We start from the raw sequence: 18909 nt of genomic DNA, 5'->3' as shown, positions 1-18909 counted from the left end.
CGTACTAAATCAAAAGACACTACGAAATTTTATGTTATTATCTCAGGCCAGATGGGTTAATATCTCCAACAGAATCATGTCTTTCACATTCAGTGCTTTTTTTTTTCTGCACACCTGCTCACACAAGAGTAACAGAGGGTCCTGTATGGTTTTTCACTATGGTATCACAGTGATATCATCATGATATCATACGAGTAACTTTAAACCTATGCCAGTAACAGTTTCTGCTGATATTTGAATTTGTCAAAATAAATTACTCTGAAACCATCATGGAAAATTGCTGTGGAAAGTTTCTAGACTAGACTTGTTACCAAAGATTTTTTCCCCTTTTTTTTTTTTTATAATGGAACTCTATTAAATATTTCATAAAGGACATTACAGCTCCACCACCACACAGTTTGCTTCACTGTAGGTGTTGCTTAGCATTCAAATAATTACAATTACACAAATCAAGTTTTGTTTTGAATTGGTTGTTTTTCAAACAGCTTTTGTGCACTGATTTATTGAACTTGGTGGGGAGGAAGGAGTGAGAGGGAGTGTTAGATTCCTGCAGGGTCCAATCATCCCACCTAACTTTTCATAGCTACTAATATCCATACCACCCCCTGGCAGGACCCACCTGCTGGTAGGAAAGTGTGCCTAGGGCACTATATTTCTCACTTTAAGTTGCTGGATAGAAAGAGAAGGTAGCAAATGGCTGAACAGAAATAAAGATGATAAAGATATAGAAAATGGGTGCTAAGCATTCCAGACACAAGAGTCTGGTTTTCTCCTACTCTGTACCTGCCAGTTGTCTCATTTACAGAGACACATGCGCACAGCTGGCTCCCAGGTCACTTCAACTACTTTGCAAATCCACATTGATCATCAGTTCAGGAGCCATTACCCTCTCTCTTATATACTCTCACCCACTACAGTTATTAGCAACACAGCAGAGGCCCCTGTGATCCCATGGTCCTATGCCAGCAGCTGGCCTCTCAAACTTACATAAATACAGAAAAGAGCCCTGCATACAGGAACTTAAAAGTGGAGTTTAATGAGAGGACAGGACAGATTCTGATGACCCAGTAGAGGGCATGGCCAGAAAAGCCATCTGTTTACATGCAACTGCCCCCTTTTAGCCCCTTATCTCTCTATTTTCCCCAATCTTTTTTCCCAAACAACCTCTATCACTCCCTTTCCCTGCTTGTTGTTCCTTCCCTAAACATCCTATGATAAGTTTTGCACAATCTCAAAATGCTCTTCCCCTGTAAACCATAACGTGTCCTGTACTCCAAGGTAGTGATCCCTCTCAACCTGAGGTGCTACAGAGACATATTCCCATGCTGCAGACAACACTTTCTCTCTGTATAACACAGCTGACCTGGATCCTGACAAAATGACAGCAGGAAATGGAAGCCTCTGTCCCTTACAGATCCTCTGCCAGCATAGTGTCATCCTGACACCCAAGATGCTGTATCCATGTTCTCAACTGCTCTAAAGCTCTTAGATCTTGCTCGCATCTTACACACAGTGACAGCTTGCTTTGCATTCCTTGGTAACCATGTGGAAGGAAAAATGCTAAAGACCCATATGAGAAAAAAATACCAATATGAAGCAATACATTGTGGCTCTAACCCACTCACCCCCTAAATGCAATACACTAGCATTGTTCAAAATCTGTTTATAAGAGCATTAGCTGTTATAAACTTGTTGCCAGCTTCCTTCACATTCTTTTTATTTTTCAGTTCAAAGAGTTGCCTTTGGAATTCTTGCACTGCATTGAGGCCCCTAGCTGGACAATGTCTAAACCCGAGCAGCAACTGCACCCTTCTGAACTGAGACTTTGTTCAGCTAGAACATTACTTATTAATCACCAATTTAGTGCAAGAATATTTTAACTAAAAGATAGATCTGCTTCAGAAAACCTGGCATTATACTTGGCATTTCGTGTTCCAATATATACATGCACGGTGCTGTGATGCACAATTTCTAAAGCTGAGCATTTGCCTGGAAATCATACCCCTGAGATGCGAGGGATGAATGTTTCAGGAGTTTTCCTACCTTGAGACAACTTTCACCTAGATATGTATATCCTGGACACAACGTCTCCTGTAAAAATAATCTCTCTGTACAACAATGGTGCAGCAGGAGAAGAAAAAAAAAGCCCGCAGTCTGCAAGTGTCTAAAAATTTTTTCTAGCAGTGACTGGAGATAAGTTATCATCTCTGCTTCATCTGGAAACTGAAAATAACTATGTGTCCCTCACCAAATACATTTTTATAACACAATAATGTCATGCTTGATTTCAAGATTTTCAGAAAGTCTTGAAATGTGTTCTAAAAATCACTGTCAGGCAAATTCTTTGAAAGGAATTTCTTAACCAATGGCAATGTGCTGTTTTATCATACCAAATGCATTTTGGATATTAATACAAAGTTAATATGATGAAGTTTTATAAAAATATCTCCATTATTTATAAAAGTTGCTATTAAAGTGACATTCCTCGTTTAATCTAAGTAATCATAGCTCTTAGGGTGAAATTGGGAAGCAATATTATATATCTGCTAAAAAAGAAATAGATGAGACTATATACATGTAAGAACTTTACAAATTAATAGCATACTTGCATTTCTAACACAAAGACAATGCTCCCTAGGTACAGACTAGAAATCAGATACAAATTGCCATGGGTTTGTACATGAACATAATGAACACCGGGTATATTCTTTGAGATATAATCATAACACCCTCTTGCCAAAAAATTGCAACACTTTTTAAAATTATTTCCTCCATAACACAGCCCCTTTTCCATGTGCAGAACAGATCATCTCCTGTTTAAATACCACAATCGTGACTACAAAATACCAAAGTCAGCCAATAATAAAAACACTTACATGCTGTATATGTTTATAATAAATAACAAAAATATGAAAGCACTTGCTAAAACAGACTGTACACATTAGCTTCAGGGCAGAAGAGGCTTGCACAATGACAGTCTTACCTTGGTACTCTGATTCAATTTGCAGGGGTCTGTTTTGCCTAGGAATCACACCTGCCTCATCACTTATCTGACATAAAAGAATCACAAACCATTTTTTGAAAGATATATAAACACCCTAATATGTCATGTCAGTATCACCAGCAATGGCAATAAATATTATCTCCATTTTAATTATTTCTTCCAGATACATACAATTATTTTTTTTTAATTATAAGACAGACAAGCAGGTGAGGGAGATGATAATAGTTCTTTACATCACATGTAGTATACTATGGTCCGTATCCCACTCCGGAACTTTTTTCCCTGAAGCTGAAAGAGAAGAAAGGTGATTAGCAAAGTCCTGGAGTCTCTGGAAAGGAGAAGACAAGAGGAAAGATGGGAAATGATCATACATGGTCTGTATCAAATAACGTGCTTAGGGGGAAGCAGGGGAACCTTACTCAAAGACCAAAAGGGTTTTGTAAAATAAACTATTACAAATTGCCTGGAACATATTTCAGAAATCTAATTTTTTTTTTTCTAGTGGTGGTACACAGCAGCCTTAGGCAAATTACTTTTCTTTGCATTCTGACTCTAAAATACCATAGAATAAAACAGAATAGACTATTTACAGTTGGAAGGGAGCTACAATGATCATCTAGTCTGTCTGACCACTTCTGGGCTGACCAAAAGTTAAAGCATGTTATTAAGGGTATCAAAACAGAGACATTAACACCTTCTTCCTTCTGCATTTTCTCTTGGCTATTCACTATTCAAAGTATTTGTAGCAAAACTTTTTTTTTCTCTTCACATGCATGTGTAGAGGATTTAGCATAATGAGGTCCTAATACTGACTAATGTCTTCTGGTGTCATTGTAATACCAACGTTTTAAGAATTAGCTAACTTCTATTTACAGTTCCATCACTGACTTCAAAAGAAATTCTGCTATTTCAGTGAATGTCTATGCAATTCCAATTACAGATTTAGTAAACCATCAGAATAATATTTACCAATCATTCTGAGACATGGTAATGCTTAACTAAATGGACAGAATACTTTTAGTCCCTACAATAAATGAAGCATGTGAGTCTCTGGAATATTAGTAGCAGCAGCATACCTAGCTGAAGTTGACTAAAATATATATATAAAAAAGCATTATATTTGGAAATTTGATGCCTTCAGGATGGTTTCGATATTCAGAGACATACATACTTTTGTCAATGATTATAAAGGAAGGGAGTGCTTACGAACACTATTTAATTTATTCCTCTTTCTATTCAATTAGATGTGGCCAATATGTTAAGTGCTTTTCAGTAAGAACATAAGACACCAGCAAGACTAGCTTTCAACAGCATTAATCAATAATGCACTAGCGCAGTGGATGATAATAAAAAGGCAGAAGCTACTAGTGGTTAGTGTTGTGCTCTCTGAGACACTGATATCGCATGTGAGATACAGTTCAGTGATGGTAACCCTTCTACACCATAGCCAGGAAAGTATGACTCCAACAGGACACTTCTCAAGGCCTTTTATCATTTCTCCCCCAATTACTGCAGCACTATAGAGTTGCAAACTGACTTGTTCTTTCAGGCATTAGATGAACCAATTCGAATAGCCTAGAAATTTCAGGGTATGAGTTTACCTGTGTCATTCATCACTCCAGAATGACAATTAGGCCTTGGACACACAATCGTGTTAATCCGAGAACAAATTTTTTCTGCAAATAAAAGGAAAAAAAACCTAAGTACAATGTAAATTCTTGCTGTGAAGCTGATCTGCTTCAAACAAAAAGCTTTACCTATCAGGATATTTCTTCAAACAAGAAGTTACAACAACAAAATCGCATCTTGTTATGATCTAAAACCTTGACTTTTTTTTTGCTTGTTTACAAAGGTGTTCCCCAATTTAGACAAACTGTGCAAACAGTAAGCCAAAAGAAAGACTTTCTTCTGCTGCCAATCACTCTTATCTCTATTATCTCTGTAATCACAATCCCTCCTTCCCCTCCAGATACCCCTGTTCTGGCTGCAGCCCAGATTCCACAGTGCAGCATACAGAGTTATGAAGTTATCTTCTTCACACCAAAGGCCTCAACGCTGACCTCAGCACTGGTGTCAGCTGCCTGCCTGAGTGAATCATGAGCTACCACAGCTGGGATAAGCAAGGTCCTCAGTAAAGCTCAAAATAGGTCACTGAAGCTATTTATATTCCCCATAAGTTAACCCACCTCAGTATCTGAACATTAACAGCTAAAAGGAGTCTTCACTAGAAGGTATCTGAAGTGCCAGCAGAAACACTAACAAGAGGATGTGAAGAGAGTGCCTGAGAGTACCAAGTGAAAGAGCTACCACATACTCTGGCAGTGAACAAGGATGCCAGCTGCAATTCCCAAGGAGATCCTGGGAGTAATAAGAGAAAATATCCAGTTGAAGCAGTAGCTTGCAAAATCCTTGGCAAGAAATAATGACAAAGCAGACAGCCCTCTTCAAGACTGCGAAGAAAGTAGCATCTGCCATCCTCGTGTGCCACCTCTCTTCATTACTGGTAGTGCAATTCTGTTTGCTTGTGCTTCAAGTTTTGTTTTTCACAGCATAGCCTATTGATAAAAGAAATGGCCTGCTTCTGCCTTTTGGTCTTATGCCTTTTATCAGACAAAACACAGTGCCTGTTAAAGGAAAGTAGATTGTCCTATTTATCTTTCTTTCCTTTTGATCATTTTTCACTGATGTTTCCAATAAGAAGGGTTCCAACACCTCTTCTGGGCAGGACCAAATCTGCAGTATATTCTTTCTCCATTTCCATAATTGCTTTGAAGATTCTGGTGCCAAAAGACTGCTCTGTGGTACAATGAATAACCTACTTCAAAAAATAATCATGCAATATAAGTTACAAAGCAGAAATATATTGATTTTTTTAGTGCAATCTACATTATATCTGGTAGCAGACAGCATGTAAGTCACCTCTGAACAGAGCCCTTTGACCATGTGCTATTCCTTTTACATGATGATCATGTGCCACAGAGCAAATGAAACAAAAGTGGAATGGGGTCAAATGGGCATCTCTGCAGAGTATTAAGATAAAGGACTTTATAATTAAAACTGGAATATCTAGTCATCTTAACACAGACTAAAGATTAGGATCAGTGCTTTTACAGGAAGATTAATTATACTTTGAGAAGTAGGGAATCTATCAGAAGGAAAAGCCTGCTCTGTGAAAGCAACTTAGCAAATGCAGTTTCATCTATGACTGTAAAAATGATTCTATGACATACTAGTAAATGTCAGTTACTTGAAGCTTATTATTTATTCTGTGTACAACAGAATTGTCTTAGTGTTCTGCTTAGGGCAATTGAAAACAAGAATCCATTTGCTCTGTAATTTTGTAGTTGTAGGTACATGAGCCATTAGCAATGGCATTTTCCCCTCCAATAGTTCATAACATTCCTTAAAATTATTATCTGAAAGGATAATGATACTGAACTTCTATAGCTGTTATCAGTTTCTTCTGTTAAAAAAAACCAAACCAAAACAGAACAAAACAACACAAAATATACACAGAGAAAAATGGAAAAGTTTGTTTTTCTGCAAACAGAAACATGCGAAGTTATTTTTTATGCTAACACATTAAGTAGGGATATGGTTATTAAGATTGCTATGGTATTTTGCATATTTTAGCAAAAATTGCTGGGGAAAATATGCACTTTCTCACACAAAGGAGCTCTTTGAGTGAAGTTATTTTTGTAATGTTTCCCATGATAGCAGCAGTTGCTATCATAACAAACAAAATTTAGAGCAGGTGTTTGTTAACACCGAGTTTCTAAAGATAAATAAAAAACCCTTTGAGACTTCACACTACAGATTTGTTTCTAATGCACTGTAACTTATATTCTGAGTCTAACAACCATTTTTAGACTGTTACCCTTTTATAATATTTTTCAGTTGCTTCATTGCAAACCCGTCGTTTGATATAATAATATATGTGAAACACATCTCACCTTAGGTTGCAGCTAGTCAAGTATAAGGTGAGCAAGGTTGAGCTACTTTTCTCCAACTACCAGATAAAATCTGTGTCCTTGCATTGCTGATAATGGACCCTAGAGTCTCTACAGATTCAGAAAAACAAAGCAGAGGTGAAGGGATGTTTTGTGTTTTTCCTGAACACATAAAGAGAAATCAATCATGTTTAGCCAGCTTGAGTGTGTATAAACTAAAGGTAAGCTAAAGGGTTAGGCTCTTTTTATGAAGTAACAATCTGGGCATGTCGGTGAAAATCAGAGAGATTTAAAACTTTGTGTCCCAGAAAGCGTTAGAAAGATTAAGGAAGCTAAATGTGGGGGATTTTGGGAGTGCTCAGTTCTCTTCGGAGTTTGTACTGTGTGATTCTTCTTCTTCAGTATGTACCACTCCATTATTCCCTGCCTCAGACGCTATGTTTTTCTTGAGCAGCAACCAAGAGATGCAATCCCTCTTGAGCAGGCTGACAGATGTTACCAATTTGGGGGGTTTTATACAAGAAATTTCTTATAGCTCCTCTTCCAACAGTCAGGTGATTATATTAGATTTTCAGCTTCAAGGAAGCCTGAGGAGTAGGTCTCACGCCTTTGTCCATCTTATCTGACAGGGACTGGTTTGACATGCCATGGCACAGAAGTACCGGTCGAGCCTCACTTCTGTCACAAAGCCATTTCACCCTTCAGCATGCCTGGCTCTATAAAAAGGCTGCTTCTTAATAACCAAGGAAAGCAAAGCTACCAGAAGCTAGTGTGCCTTGGGAGAGGTGATATACAGTGAAGCAGCAACGAAACATTCACTCATCCATTCCACCAGCCTTAGGCTAGGTGGTAACAAAGGTACACGCAATAACTGCTTGCACATACACCTTACAACTATCATTGCAGGGTTTCCTTCCTGCCCTGGCAGACAATAAGGAAGTAGGAAAATGTGCAGACACTCCAGGGCATTATTAATTGGTTACATATTCTGCAGAAAGCATAACATACAGCTATCATTTGCCATAGCAACCTTAATTTATAGCAAGTAAACTATACCTAAACAATGCAAGAGAAAGGGAAAGCCTTTTTACAAAGGTGTTTTGTTTCTTCGATTGAGAGCTTAATGGGTGTTATGCTCGTATTGAGCTACTTTCTGTGTCCTCAAGGGCAGCTCTGCAGCAACTGGGGGGAAGGAACAGGCAAAGGGCTGCCCGCTACAGGTTTCTGATCCTAAATGTTATAATGCCAATGTTATGTTGACAACTATGGTCACCAAGAATAAAATGTGTCTGGCCTAATGTTAAGTGTGAACCTGTGAAATGTCTGTGTCTGAGTCACACTGGGCTGACTTTGTAAGCACTGAAGAAAAATGAACATCTTTAGTGGGAAATGCATCTCATCCTCCGGCAGAAAAATAATTATTTTTCTATGTGAAGAAGGCCAAGGTGCCGTGCTCAGGCTTAAGGCACCCAGGGCACCTCTCCCCTCAGGGCCGCGGGGCTCGCGGCCAGGCCCCGCTCACAGCAGCGCAGGCCGCCCCCTGCTGGCCAAGCAGCCCACCCGCAGCTTCAGGCTCTTCCCTCATGGATCCGTGCGCTCTCCGCAGGGGACACCGCTTCCACGACATTATGCAAATTGTGCCCCCAGTTTGTAACTTAGTCTACCAAGCCTTGCTACTGAGGGGGAGGTGCAGGCAACATTTTTTTTTTTCCAAAAAGATGCGGGGATTAAATTAAATTAAAGTTTTCCACTTCCTATGTGGGAGGTTGTCTTAGAATAAGAGCAGTGGTGGTTTCAAACAGAGGACTGAACCTCAGTTAGGACTGTGAGAAGGGCACAGCTGCTTGCCTTCAGGAAAAGGCAGAGAGAGCCTAAGAGTAGATAAAGCCATGAACTCTCTTTTCAGAGTTCCTTTGTACTGAGTGTGCCAACTCTATATTGAGAATGTTGTTAAGCACCAGGTTTGGCAAAGCCTGGGCACCTGACCTGAGGAGTCCAGCCTTACTCTTTGGGTTTTAGTTCTCCTTTATGAAATTAAAAAACCCCAAACAAACAAACAAAAACCCCCCAACTCCTTCTCTGCTTTTCAGGGACATTGTGACACTGTTAATACAAACAGATAGGTTAGAGATTCTCAGGATCGGATATTGAGGTAATGTCCTCGTGCAAGTATTTAAGATTTCAACCTACATCCTTGTATCCCAATGATCTCATTTACTTGGCCTTTGAGAATGTCTCTTTATAGGGAGAAGGAAGAGTATGAAAAGGAAAATGTCCACACATACAAAATCTTCAGCCTCTTAAATGGAAGATACAATAACTATTCCAGTCCTGGTGTAATGGCTAGTGGTAGTAGTTAAGCTTTTATAATAAAAGCTTAAGACTATGGGCATTATGTAATGCCCAATTCCAAAAGTACGTTATGTTCTCTGATATCTGATATCTCTTGTTTTTGATAAAGGTTGAGCCATTAGACAAATTTTTGAGAGACTACTTTGGTGTGGTTACCTTCAGAGGTGCCAGGAAACATCTATTAATTTTTTTTTTCTGGCTAATTTGCCTTAAAATACTTCATTTTGCTTTCCCTGTGGTTGTGATGGCTATAATGTGCAAGAAAACAATTGGCACACTTGAAGGAGAATAAACAATAACATTCTACTGTCCAGAAATTGTATTCCCTTCAGGAATTAAACCATGGGCTGGACACCAAGTCCCAGTTTGGACCTCTTCCAATTTGTCCCTGAAGTCTTTATTGAAATAAAAGGAAGTTGCACTAGTACTGACAGTGACAATCTAAACTCTAAGTAGACTCTTAATAGTAAAATAAAAAAAGAGACCACAAAATATTTTTTCTAGTTGAAAGGCAGACACACGGAAGTCAGGGAATGCAGAACTGAGATGTTTTAAGCAGCATCGGTTTGGCCTCATTTGTGTCTGCATCTATGTGATCTGAGACCTTTTTTTATAGCATTCTATCAGTTAAAGAGAACGAAGGAGTGTACCTCATCTGTGTCAAGTAATTCAGTGTTTCTTGTACAAAACTGGGACTAGAAAACTTTGAATTTTTATTTTGTCTTACTTGATTATACCTTCCAGGTATTAAAAAATGCATTCTTAGTATTTCAATGAATGAAGATTGTGAAATTCACTGGTGAAAGCCTGGAAATCAATATAACAAAAAGAAAAGAAAACAAGACAAGACAAATCTGAACATTAATTTCCTCCCATTTTTTCAAAGTGTTATTTTCGAGAGCTTTGTCTACTTTGTCTACTCAGTGCTTTATCAAATCTAATCTCCTGATTCTACACAGACCTAATGTTATGTTAGACCATTTTATAAAGCCCATCAAAATCACTATCTCTCCCTAAAGGAAAACTTTAGGGAGATTATGTTTTCTCAGTCTCACCCAAAACCTGACAAAAATGGGATTTCCATATTCTAAATCCCAAGCTAATTTTCTGCCTACTGAAGGTCATGAACTTATAATAAATATTTTTTTTAATCAAGAATTCATGTAACATTACCTTTCACAATATGCTGGACTGGAAATGGCCTGCTGTCTGTTTTTATACTTTGAAAGAATGTTTCCTATACAGTGTTACATCTAAAAACGCTGGCATTCAGTGCAATAAATAGCCAGTACTGTCAAAAAAGCAGGTGGAAGAAAATTTATTTTAATGTGACTCCATGAAGAATATTTGACCAGCAGTGCTTAAACAACAGCACTGATCTCATGCTTTGAAAAGCCAGGTAGATAGATTGTTGTAAGTTGTACCTGTATGAGACTCAAGGTCTCTCCAACAGACAGCTCAATTATTAAATACCATGAGAGGGGCACATTCATGGCACTGAATATATTGCAATGCAGAGGATGCCTGTATGTACAACATATTGCAGTGTGAGTGTGTTGCATACTAACAATGATTATATTAACTCTCACAGGCAAAGACAGCTAAAGTACTTGGAATAGTTTTGTAGCTTAACTTTGGTTCTGTCACTGAATGTGAGCTTAGTTTCCCTGAGATATTTCTTCTTTTGTTAAGTACCAGTTCAGCTTCCTACAGTCCTGGAAACTGCCAGTGCTACACTGAATCCAGCAGATTCCATACACTCTATGTCACACGACTCTTAAGGATACCAAGGAAACACTTGTGAGCGTGATGTACACTGACCAGAAAGTGTGGCAGCCAGTAATAATCATGCTAGTGACAGGTAAAGTTAAACAAAGTTAAACAAAAATTAAAAACCATGAGTCCCTTCAGGGCATTCTTATTTGCCATTCCCACATCCACAGAAAGGAGATTCACATAAGCACAAAATCCAAACCTCAGCATAAGAATCACCACTTACTTGACACAGCAAATTTTTTTAAAGATATGCATAGTTTTGCATGGATTGCAGAACTTGACCACTGCACTTCACCTGCTGACCACAGTGTGGGCCCAGGCAAGCCCACATGCGAGCTTGGGATCCAGGGCACAACAAAACCACCTTCCCAACCCTCATCTTTCCCACATCCAGCCATCTAGCATTTCCTACAGAAAGCATCTCTGCATGGGACTTAGCAGCTCTGCAAGGCTGGCTGTGGACACCCACTCCACAGCCCTGCTGCGAGGCTCTCCGAGTGGGCTGGTTTTGGCTGGAGTAGTTAATTTTCTTTACAGTGGCTGGTATGGGGCTGCGTTTTGGATTTGCACTGAACATGGGGTTGATAATATTGACATGTTTTTGTTATTGCTGAGCAGTGCTCACACACAGCCAAGGCCTTTTACGCTATATGTACTGTCACGCTGGCAAGCAAGTTGGAGGTGTGTGGGAGGTTGGGAGGAGACACAGCTGGGACAGGTGATCTCAACTGACCAAACGGATATTCCATACCATATGACACCATGCTTAGTATAGAAAGTGGGAGGAAGAAGGAGGAAGGGGGAGATGTTTGGAGTGATGGTGTTTGTCTTCTCAAGTCAATGTGATGGGGCCCTGCTCTCCTTGAGATGGCTGAACACCTGTTTGCTCATGGGAAGTGGTGAATTAATTGCTTGGTTCATTTTGTTTGTATGTACGGCTGTTAAACTGTCTTTATATCAACCTAGGAGTTTTCCAGATTTTACTGTTCCAATTCTTCCCCTGATCCCACTGGTGGGGGAGCAAGCGAGGGGCTGTGTGAGGCTTGGTGGCTGCCTGGAGTTAAACCACAACACTGGGGCACTGCGGAGGGGCAGCAATCAGGCCTCCTATCTGCCCACCTCACACTGGCAGCCCATAGGGAACCAAGGGAGGATTCACGTGATTCCCATATTAGCAAGAATCATAGAATGTTTAAGGGTTGGAAGGGATCTTAAAGATCATTTAGTTCCAACCCACCCTGCCACGGGCAGGAACACCTCCCACTAGACTGGTTGCTCAAGGCCCTATCCAACCTGGCCTTGAACACTGCCAGGGTTGGGGCATCCACAGCCTCCCCGGGCAACCTCTCCCAGTATCTCACTACCCTCACAGTAAAGACCTTCTTCCTAATATCTAGCCTAAATCTCCCCTCTTTCAGTTTGTACCCATTACTCCTTGTCCTATCACTACAGCTCCTGACGAAGAGTCCCCCTCCAGCTTCCCTGTAGGCCCCCTTCAGACACTGGAAGGTTGCTATGATGTCTCCACACAACTTTCTCTTCTCCAGGCTGAACAGCCCCAACTTCCTCAGCCTGCTTTTACAGAGGAGATACTCCAGTCCTCTTATCAACTTCAGGGCCCTCCTCTAGACTTGCTCCAACAGTTCCATGTCCTCCTTATCTTGGAGGCCCCAGAGCTGGATGCAGTACTCCAGGTGGGGTCTCCCCAGAGCAGAGTAGAGGGGGAGAATCACCTCCTTTGACCTGCTGGCCACGCTGCTTTTGATGCAGCCCAGGACTGGACTGGCTTTCTGGGCTGTGAGCGCACACCGCTGGCTCATGCTGAGTTTTCATCAACCATCACCTGTGGGGTTACAGTCACCCCCAAGTCTTTCTCTGCAAAGGTTATCTCAGTCACTTCTCTGCCCAGCCTGTTGGTGTGCCTGGGATTGCCCTGAACCCAAGTGCAGGACCTTGCATATGGTCTTGTTGAACTTCATGAGGTTCACATGGCCCCACCTCCCAAGCCTATCCAGGTCCCTCTGGATGGCATCCCTTCCTACCAGCATGTCAACTGCACCACACAGCTTGGTGTCAGCAAATCTGCCGAGACTGCACTCGATCCCACTGCCCACGTCGCCAACAAAGATGCTAAACAGTGTTGAGCCCAGTACCGATCCCTGAGGGACACGACTCGTCACTGGTGTCCATGTGGACAATGAGCCGGCGACCACAAATGCTACACCCAAGCAGCGAGGCATTCGGCTGGGCAGGAAAACAGCCCTCCCGCTCCACGCCAAACCACCGCTCCCCGGCCAAACCCCTCCGCAGTGCCTGCGGGGCTGTGTGAGGGGCCGGCGGGGCTGTCAGGGGCTATACGAGGGGCCGGAGGGTCCCCCCGCGGGCGGTGCCATGTGCCGCGGAGGGGCGCGATAACCCCCAACCCCCGCCGCTCTCGCCAACCGCCCCTCGGCACCGCCCGCCCGTCCGCGCCGCCTGACCACCTCCTGCTTGCCTGCGCATGCGCGCCCCATCTCCCCGTGCTCGAGGCTTGGCCCGGCCCCGCCCGGCCGCCGGGCTGTGCGCCTGCGCGCCGGGTCGCGCGTCAGCGTCGCGCGCCGTAGAGGCGCGCGGTGCTGAGCCGCGTGCGGGTCGCCGCCATGACTTCCGCGCTGGAGAACTACATCAACCGTATCCGCCGCGGGGCACGGACGGCGGGGACCCGCTCGACCGGCCTCTCGCTCCTGCGCGGCCGCGGGGGCGGGACGGGACAGGAGGGGAGCCTGGCGGCGCGGGGCCCTGAGGGCGGGGCTGGTGGCGGCAGCACGGTTGTGTTGCTTGGGCCCTTCCCGGCTGGCAGTGTCGGTTTCTCCGTAAGAGAGGTCGGCTCGGCAGGCAGAGCGGAGGTTACAGGAGGTCACTCGGAGAACAGGGTCCCCCAACAGCACCCCGTGCTGCAAAGCGCAGCGTTGCACGATCCGTGGTGAAGAGCGAGATTCGCGGTGGGCCTGCCCCCCGCCAAGAGCTCCTAACGCGCCTTTAGTTAGCAGCTTTGCATCACTTGTTCAAAACCCGGGACTTGGGGTTCTTGGAACGCTTTTCATGCTGGTTTTTTTTGTACTTTTGTACCATGAGCATTTTCAGTTTTATTTACAAACAATAAGATAGTAACCCGGAACTATTCAGGATGATGGATATGTGGTCACCAAATTGGGATAATGAGATGTTATGCAGATGGAGAATGCTAGGCTTGGGATCACCACCGCAGAGCAGTTTTTTAGGACTTAAAATGTTTATAAAACTGTTTATGTTTTTGCAATTTTGAGGCAATGCAAGAGAGGTGAACTCAAATCTTTATTCTGCTTTTAATGGTGTTCGTGTTTGTGTATGATTGTCCATGGTTAGGTGAAGTGAAACTTTAAAGGAGATTTTCATAAAAATGCTGTGTTGTCAATTGCTACTATCAACCATACTGCTTTAAAAAAAATGCTGATAGGCTTTCCTGGCTCCTGATGGCTCTTAAAACCTATATTACATATGAATGTCTCAAAAAATCATAATGGTTTTATTTCAGATATCATTAAACATTTCCTTAATAAACTACCAGGTACTGTTGCAGTAATTACTTCTGATGGAAGAATGATTGTGGTAAGACTTGTATTTTTTAACGTTTTATATTCCCCCATAAAGATTTTCCATCATGGCAATAAGAAGCTGTGTTAGGATATTCTCACTTACATATTCACACCTTTAAGTCATAGAGTACAGAATAATGGCTATAAAGCTTAAAAAAAATGTTGTAAATGCTTACTGATTCTTACACATCAGCTTTGTCCATTGATAAATTTCTGCATACACATGCTTTGACTTTTTTGTCAAATTAAGTTTTCTGTGGAAATGCACAAGAAAATGCATTTCTCTTCAGTAATTTGGTTTCTATCTAAAATGTCCTCTTTGTCCTGTAAGCTTTTCAGCTTTCAGGGTAGAACCATTTCTTCCTTGTGGTTATAAGCATTGGCTGGAGAATTGCTGTGGGATTTGTTTATGCCTTTTCACCTGAGGATTGGCCAACTTATGTATTAGACTGTGTAATGTTTTGGGTTTATTGCTTCTGTGGTTTGGTTTTTTTTTCTTGCATCACTTCCCCCCTCACACACACCTTGATGCGCATGTGTTTTGAGTGTAACTTAACAGTGTGATTGTTGTGTGAGGATTGTATCTTTCTGTCTGTACTTAGCTTCATGCAGCCTCTGGAAAAACAGAAAAACTACTGGCCTCACCAAATCTGTGTGGCTGAAGTCAGTCTGATAAACTTTGTGTTGTGCTACGAGATAGTTTGTCCTTGCTATGTGGTTAGATTATATAAACGAATATTAGCATGATAATTTTAATTTACTAAACACAAAATAATTTACTTCAGAGATACCACTTAAAATTGCTTATTAGGAATGGTTTCAGTACTGTTGACCACAAGAATCTGATTTTTCTGGTTTTTGTTTTAGTTAAATATTTGATTTCTGGAAACTTCCATACAAGGAAGACTAAAACAGTGTAAAAATAGTAAAATTAGGTTTGTAGAGGACTGTCACTGATACAAGGGAAACTTTACTTCTTTTGATACTAAAGCCTATTTTAGCTTTCAGCATGAACACTCCGTAATAAATGTGTACTTTTCTTAAATTGATTATTGCTTTGAAAATTACTTTCTTTAGCTATTTGTGTTTAAGCCAAACAATAAAGCCTATATAGAATATCTATTCTCTAGTACCTTAATTTTACTATCTTAAGATATCTTTGAGAGCAAAGATGATAAATTTAAGAGTTCACTGGATTGCTTTATTTTTGTATGTTGTTTTCAGGGAACACTCAAAGGTTTTGATCAGACCATTAACTTGATTTTGGATGAAAGCCATGAACGAGTGTTCAGTTCTTCACAAGGAGTTGAGCAAGTAGTGCTGGGATTATACATTGTAAGAGGTGATAATGTGTAAGTATAGCATGTCCTTGTTTAAATCTGTTCATATGAACTTAGTATGTACGTGTGCATGTGTTTGTGTATATATGTATATTATCTGTATAAATCTTGATAGCCCCAGACACCTTGCACCTTTGTATCTGTGGGTAGCACTGTACTGTCAAAGTATTGTCAAAGCTGAGGCAACCAAGGAAGTGTCTGAGTCACCATCCCTGGAGATATTTAAAAGATGTGTAAAAGTGGCACTTAGAGTCAGGGCTCGATCTTACAGGTCTTTTCAGACCTAGATGACTCTGATTATATATTAAATAACAATCATCTACATTTACGTTACAGAAGTGATTGCATTGTAATGTTAAATGTGGTTTTAAACTGAAAGAGGAAAGATTGAGATTAGATGTTAGGAAGAAATTCTTTACTCAGAAGGTGCTGAGACACAGGAACAGGTTACCCAGAGAAGTTGTGGATGCCTCATCTCTGGAAGTGGTCAATGCCAGGTTGGATGGAGCTCTGAGCAACCTGATCTAGTGGGTCAAATGTATGAGTTGATACTTGATGTAAAATACGCTTACAAAATGAGAGTAAAAGCTCAGTAAATGCAGAGAAAAGTAGCTGATGTGCCCAACACATGGGAGGGTTACAGCAGAAGTGGAAAGAAAACCTGGTAAATGGGCCTGCTAGGAAGATTACTTTTGCAGCAGCATTCTGAAACTGATGGCAAAAATAATATTCTTTTTTAATCACAACTAGAAAAAGAGTATGTTGTAGTGACCAACACATGAGCCTGGATAGGAGTTTTCATCTTCTAATTCTAATGGATATTTCTGTACAAAGAAATATCAAGAGTTAAATTTATATCTAGGTGCATTTATCTGACAATGTTGAGACATTTTGGAATGCTTTCATCACATTTGACTTAAGCTTTTAAGAAAAAGTAAATTGACACATGTGCAAAGGTAGGACTAAGCATGCTACTCTACCAGTAACTTTTCATTCACATACTATAAACGTGCATAAAAACCCAAGTAATTGTTTACTGCTTCACTCTTTCATCATACCAGACGGCTACATTACTCAAGTATGCTCAAAATATTCTTTTATAGAATTTATTCTAATTTTTTTGCAAACTTAACAGACTTGGAAACATACTCATTACAAGGAATAATTCGGTATTCTTGCAACTCTTAACATACTGACATTTAATATTCTTATAGGAAGAAGTAAAAAGAATCAATGGCTAAGTAACAGTAACTTCAAAATAGGTGACTCTCATAAAATAGGGAAGGTATTGGAAAATAAAAGGGAAGAAGCAGTCATAATATAAAGTGCTTCCAGACATTCCAGTGTGCATCACTAGAAGCTTGCAGGGAACATGCAGCTTCAGTCAGAAAAAGTCAATATGATTAACAACAAATGAGGGTTGTTAAAAGGAAAAAGCTTCTGTTTTAGAAGTGTGTGATTAAGGAATAATAACCTCATTTTTTTTGTTGTAGTGCTGTCATTGGTGAAATTGATGAAGAGACGGATTCAGCTCTTGACTTGGGGAATATTCGAGCAGAACCCCTCAACTCAGTTGTGCACTGAAAAGATGAAAATGCACAGGGACTTTGTAAATCTTTGGTTGTACAGACCTATTTAACAACGTGGACAGTTTTTACAAATTGTGTTTAATTTGTTTAGACACCAATTTTTTATTATGAATATGTTGTAGTTTTGCATGTAAATTAAAGTTTCTACATTTTACTAAAGATACTTTCATTGGATTTCCTTTGGGTTTTTATGCTGCATGAGTTCACTGGGAAATGCATGCTGGGAAAAGCAATCAGTATCAGTGATGGTCCTGATAGTGTGTAAATATACCTTGTTCTTAAAATAAGATCTCACTCCTAAAGTTAAACCAAGCTCTTTTCTGTTAACCCAGGATTATGTGGAGGTAGATATGTAATAGTCCATTTAACCATCTCTAAGTGTAGTTCTGGCCATAAGTAGAAAACTGTTCCTTGTGGTTGGGGGTTTTTTTTTGTGTGTGTGTGTGTGTGTGTGTGTGTGTGTGTGTGTTTAGTGTAGAAAGGAAGAATGTTGAAAGCTTTCACAGTTGAATTAATGGCTTATTCATATAATACATTTTTTGTTGTTTATCAGAAATTGTTCTCTAGTCCTCAGGACTATACTGGAGGTGCAGGAGTTCTTAATGGCTTAATCCTTGTGGACAAATTAAATTGGAGAAAGAATGACTTTTGAGCAGGAGCACAAAACTTAAAACAAATACATACATTTGTTTGAAGCCCATTAAGAGAATGAGACCAAGTCATTCTCTGTCTTCACCTTTCAGCAGCTGTCATGTTGCTCAAAATGTGGGGTGAGATCTACAGAAGGAGAATTGTGTGTTTGCTAATGTGTAACCATTATCTTAGAGTGTAGTTTAGAAGACACCGGAGTACTTTTGGTAGGTAAGTTATTTATTTTCAACAAAACTTGCTGCAGTATTGAATATAAGGGTCCTATGTAATCATAATCACATGTAGGTCTCTTACAAACCAGCAACAGCCAAGTTAAGTGCTCTGTGCAGTGTAGCGTGTTTTAGGCCACATCCTATTGACTGCCCAGCAGAAATGCTGCTATGGTGGCAGCAAGAGGAAGTCGGTACTATTGAACTATTGACCGCTGTTTTCTGTGTCCATGAGTGTGCCAACAGGCCCAATATTTTTTCCCTCTAAAAATGTACTGTCAAAAAAAAAAAAAAAGTGCAAGTTTGAGGGGTTTATACTGATTTTAATATTAAGTGGGATTCAGTACTTTTCATTGCAAGTTCGTTGGAAACCAAATACATTGAACTGAAAATATTTGTTCTTCATAAAATCTGTCTCTCAGTT

General features: G+C 40.5%; 1 protein-coding gene and 1 long non-coding RNA gene across 5 annotated transcripts; one reads left to right on the top strand and one right to left on the bottom strand.

Annotated features, from left to right (window-relative positions):
* Positions 1–1913: 1913 nt before the first annotated feature.
* On the bottom strand, positions 1914–10480 carry LOC116787244. 4 transcript variants are annotated; one of them, XR_004357225.1, is made up of 5 exons: positions 10034–10480; positions 6958–7065; positions 5265–5819; positions 4606–4680; positions 1914–3292 (listed from the first exon to the last, which is right to left on the bottom strand). It is a non-coding gene; the product is annotated as an uncharacterized LOC116787244 (long non-coding RNA). The 4 variants fall into 4 exon arrangements; XR_004357224.1 differs by having other exon boundaries at positions 5265–5362; XR_004357226.1 differs by having other exon boundaries at positions 5261–7065.
* Positions 10481–13664: 3184 nt separating this feature from the next.
* LSM8 (LSM8 homolog, U6 small nuclear RNA associated) lies at positions 13665–17784 on the top strand. The gene is made up of 4 exons (XM_032688692.1): positions 13665–13752; positions 14669–14709; positions 15921–16048; positions 17530–17784. The coding sequence occupies exons 1-4, from the start codon at positions 13722–13724 to the stop codon at positions 17618–17620; spliced, it is 291 nt and encodes a 96-aa protein (XP_032544583.1). The 5' UTR covers positions 13665–13721; the 3' UTR covers positions 17621–17784.
* The last annotated feature ends 1125 nt before the right edge of the window (positions 17785–18909 follow it).

The sequence above is a fragment of the Chiroxiphia lanceolata genome, chromosome 5, assembly GCF_009829145.1.
Source record: "Chiroxiphia lanceolata isolate bChiLan1 chromosome 5, bChiLan1.pri, whole genome shotgun sequence".
Lineage (NCBI taxonomy): Eukaryota > Metazoa > Chordata > Aves > Passeriformes > Pipridae > Chiroxiphia > Chiroxiphia lanceolata.
This window is presented reverse-complemented; position numbering and strand designations above follow the sequence as displayed.

Excerpts from the sequence above, each read along its gene's own strand:
- LSM8 (XM_032688692.1), top strand. The coding sequence starts at position 13,722 with ATGACTTCCGCGCTGGAGAACTACATCAACC. Across the intron at positions 13,753-14,668 it reads GCTGGAGAACTACATCAACC|GTACTGTTGCAGTAATTACT; the intron begins GTATCCGCCGCG and ends ATAAACTACCAG. Across the intron at positions 14,710-15,920 it reads CTGATGGAAGAATGATTGTG|GGAACACTCAAAGGTTTTGA; the intron begins GTAAGACTTGTA and ends TGTTGTTTTCAG.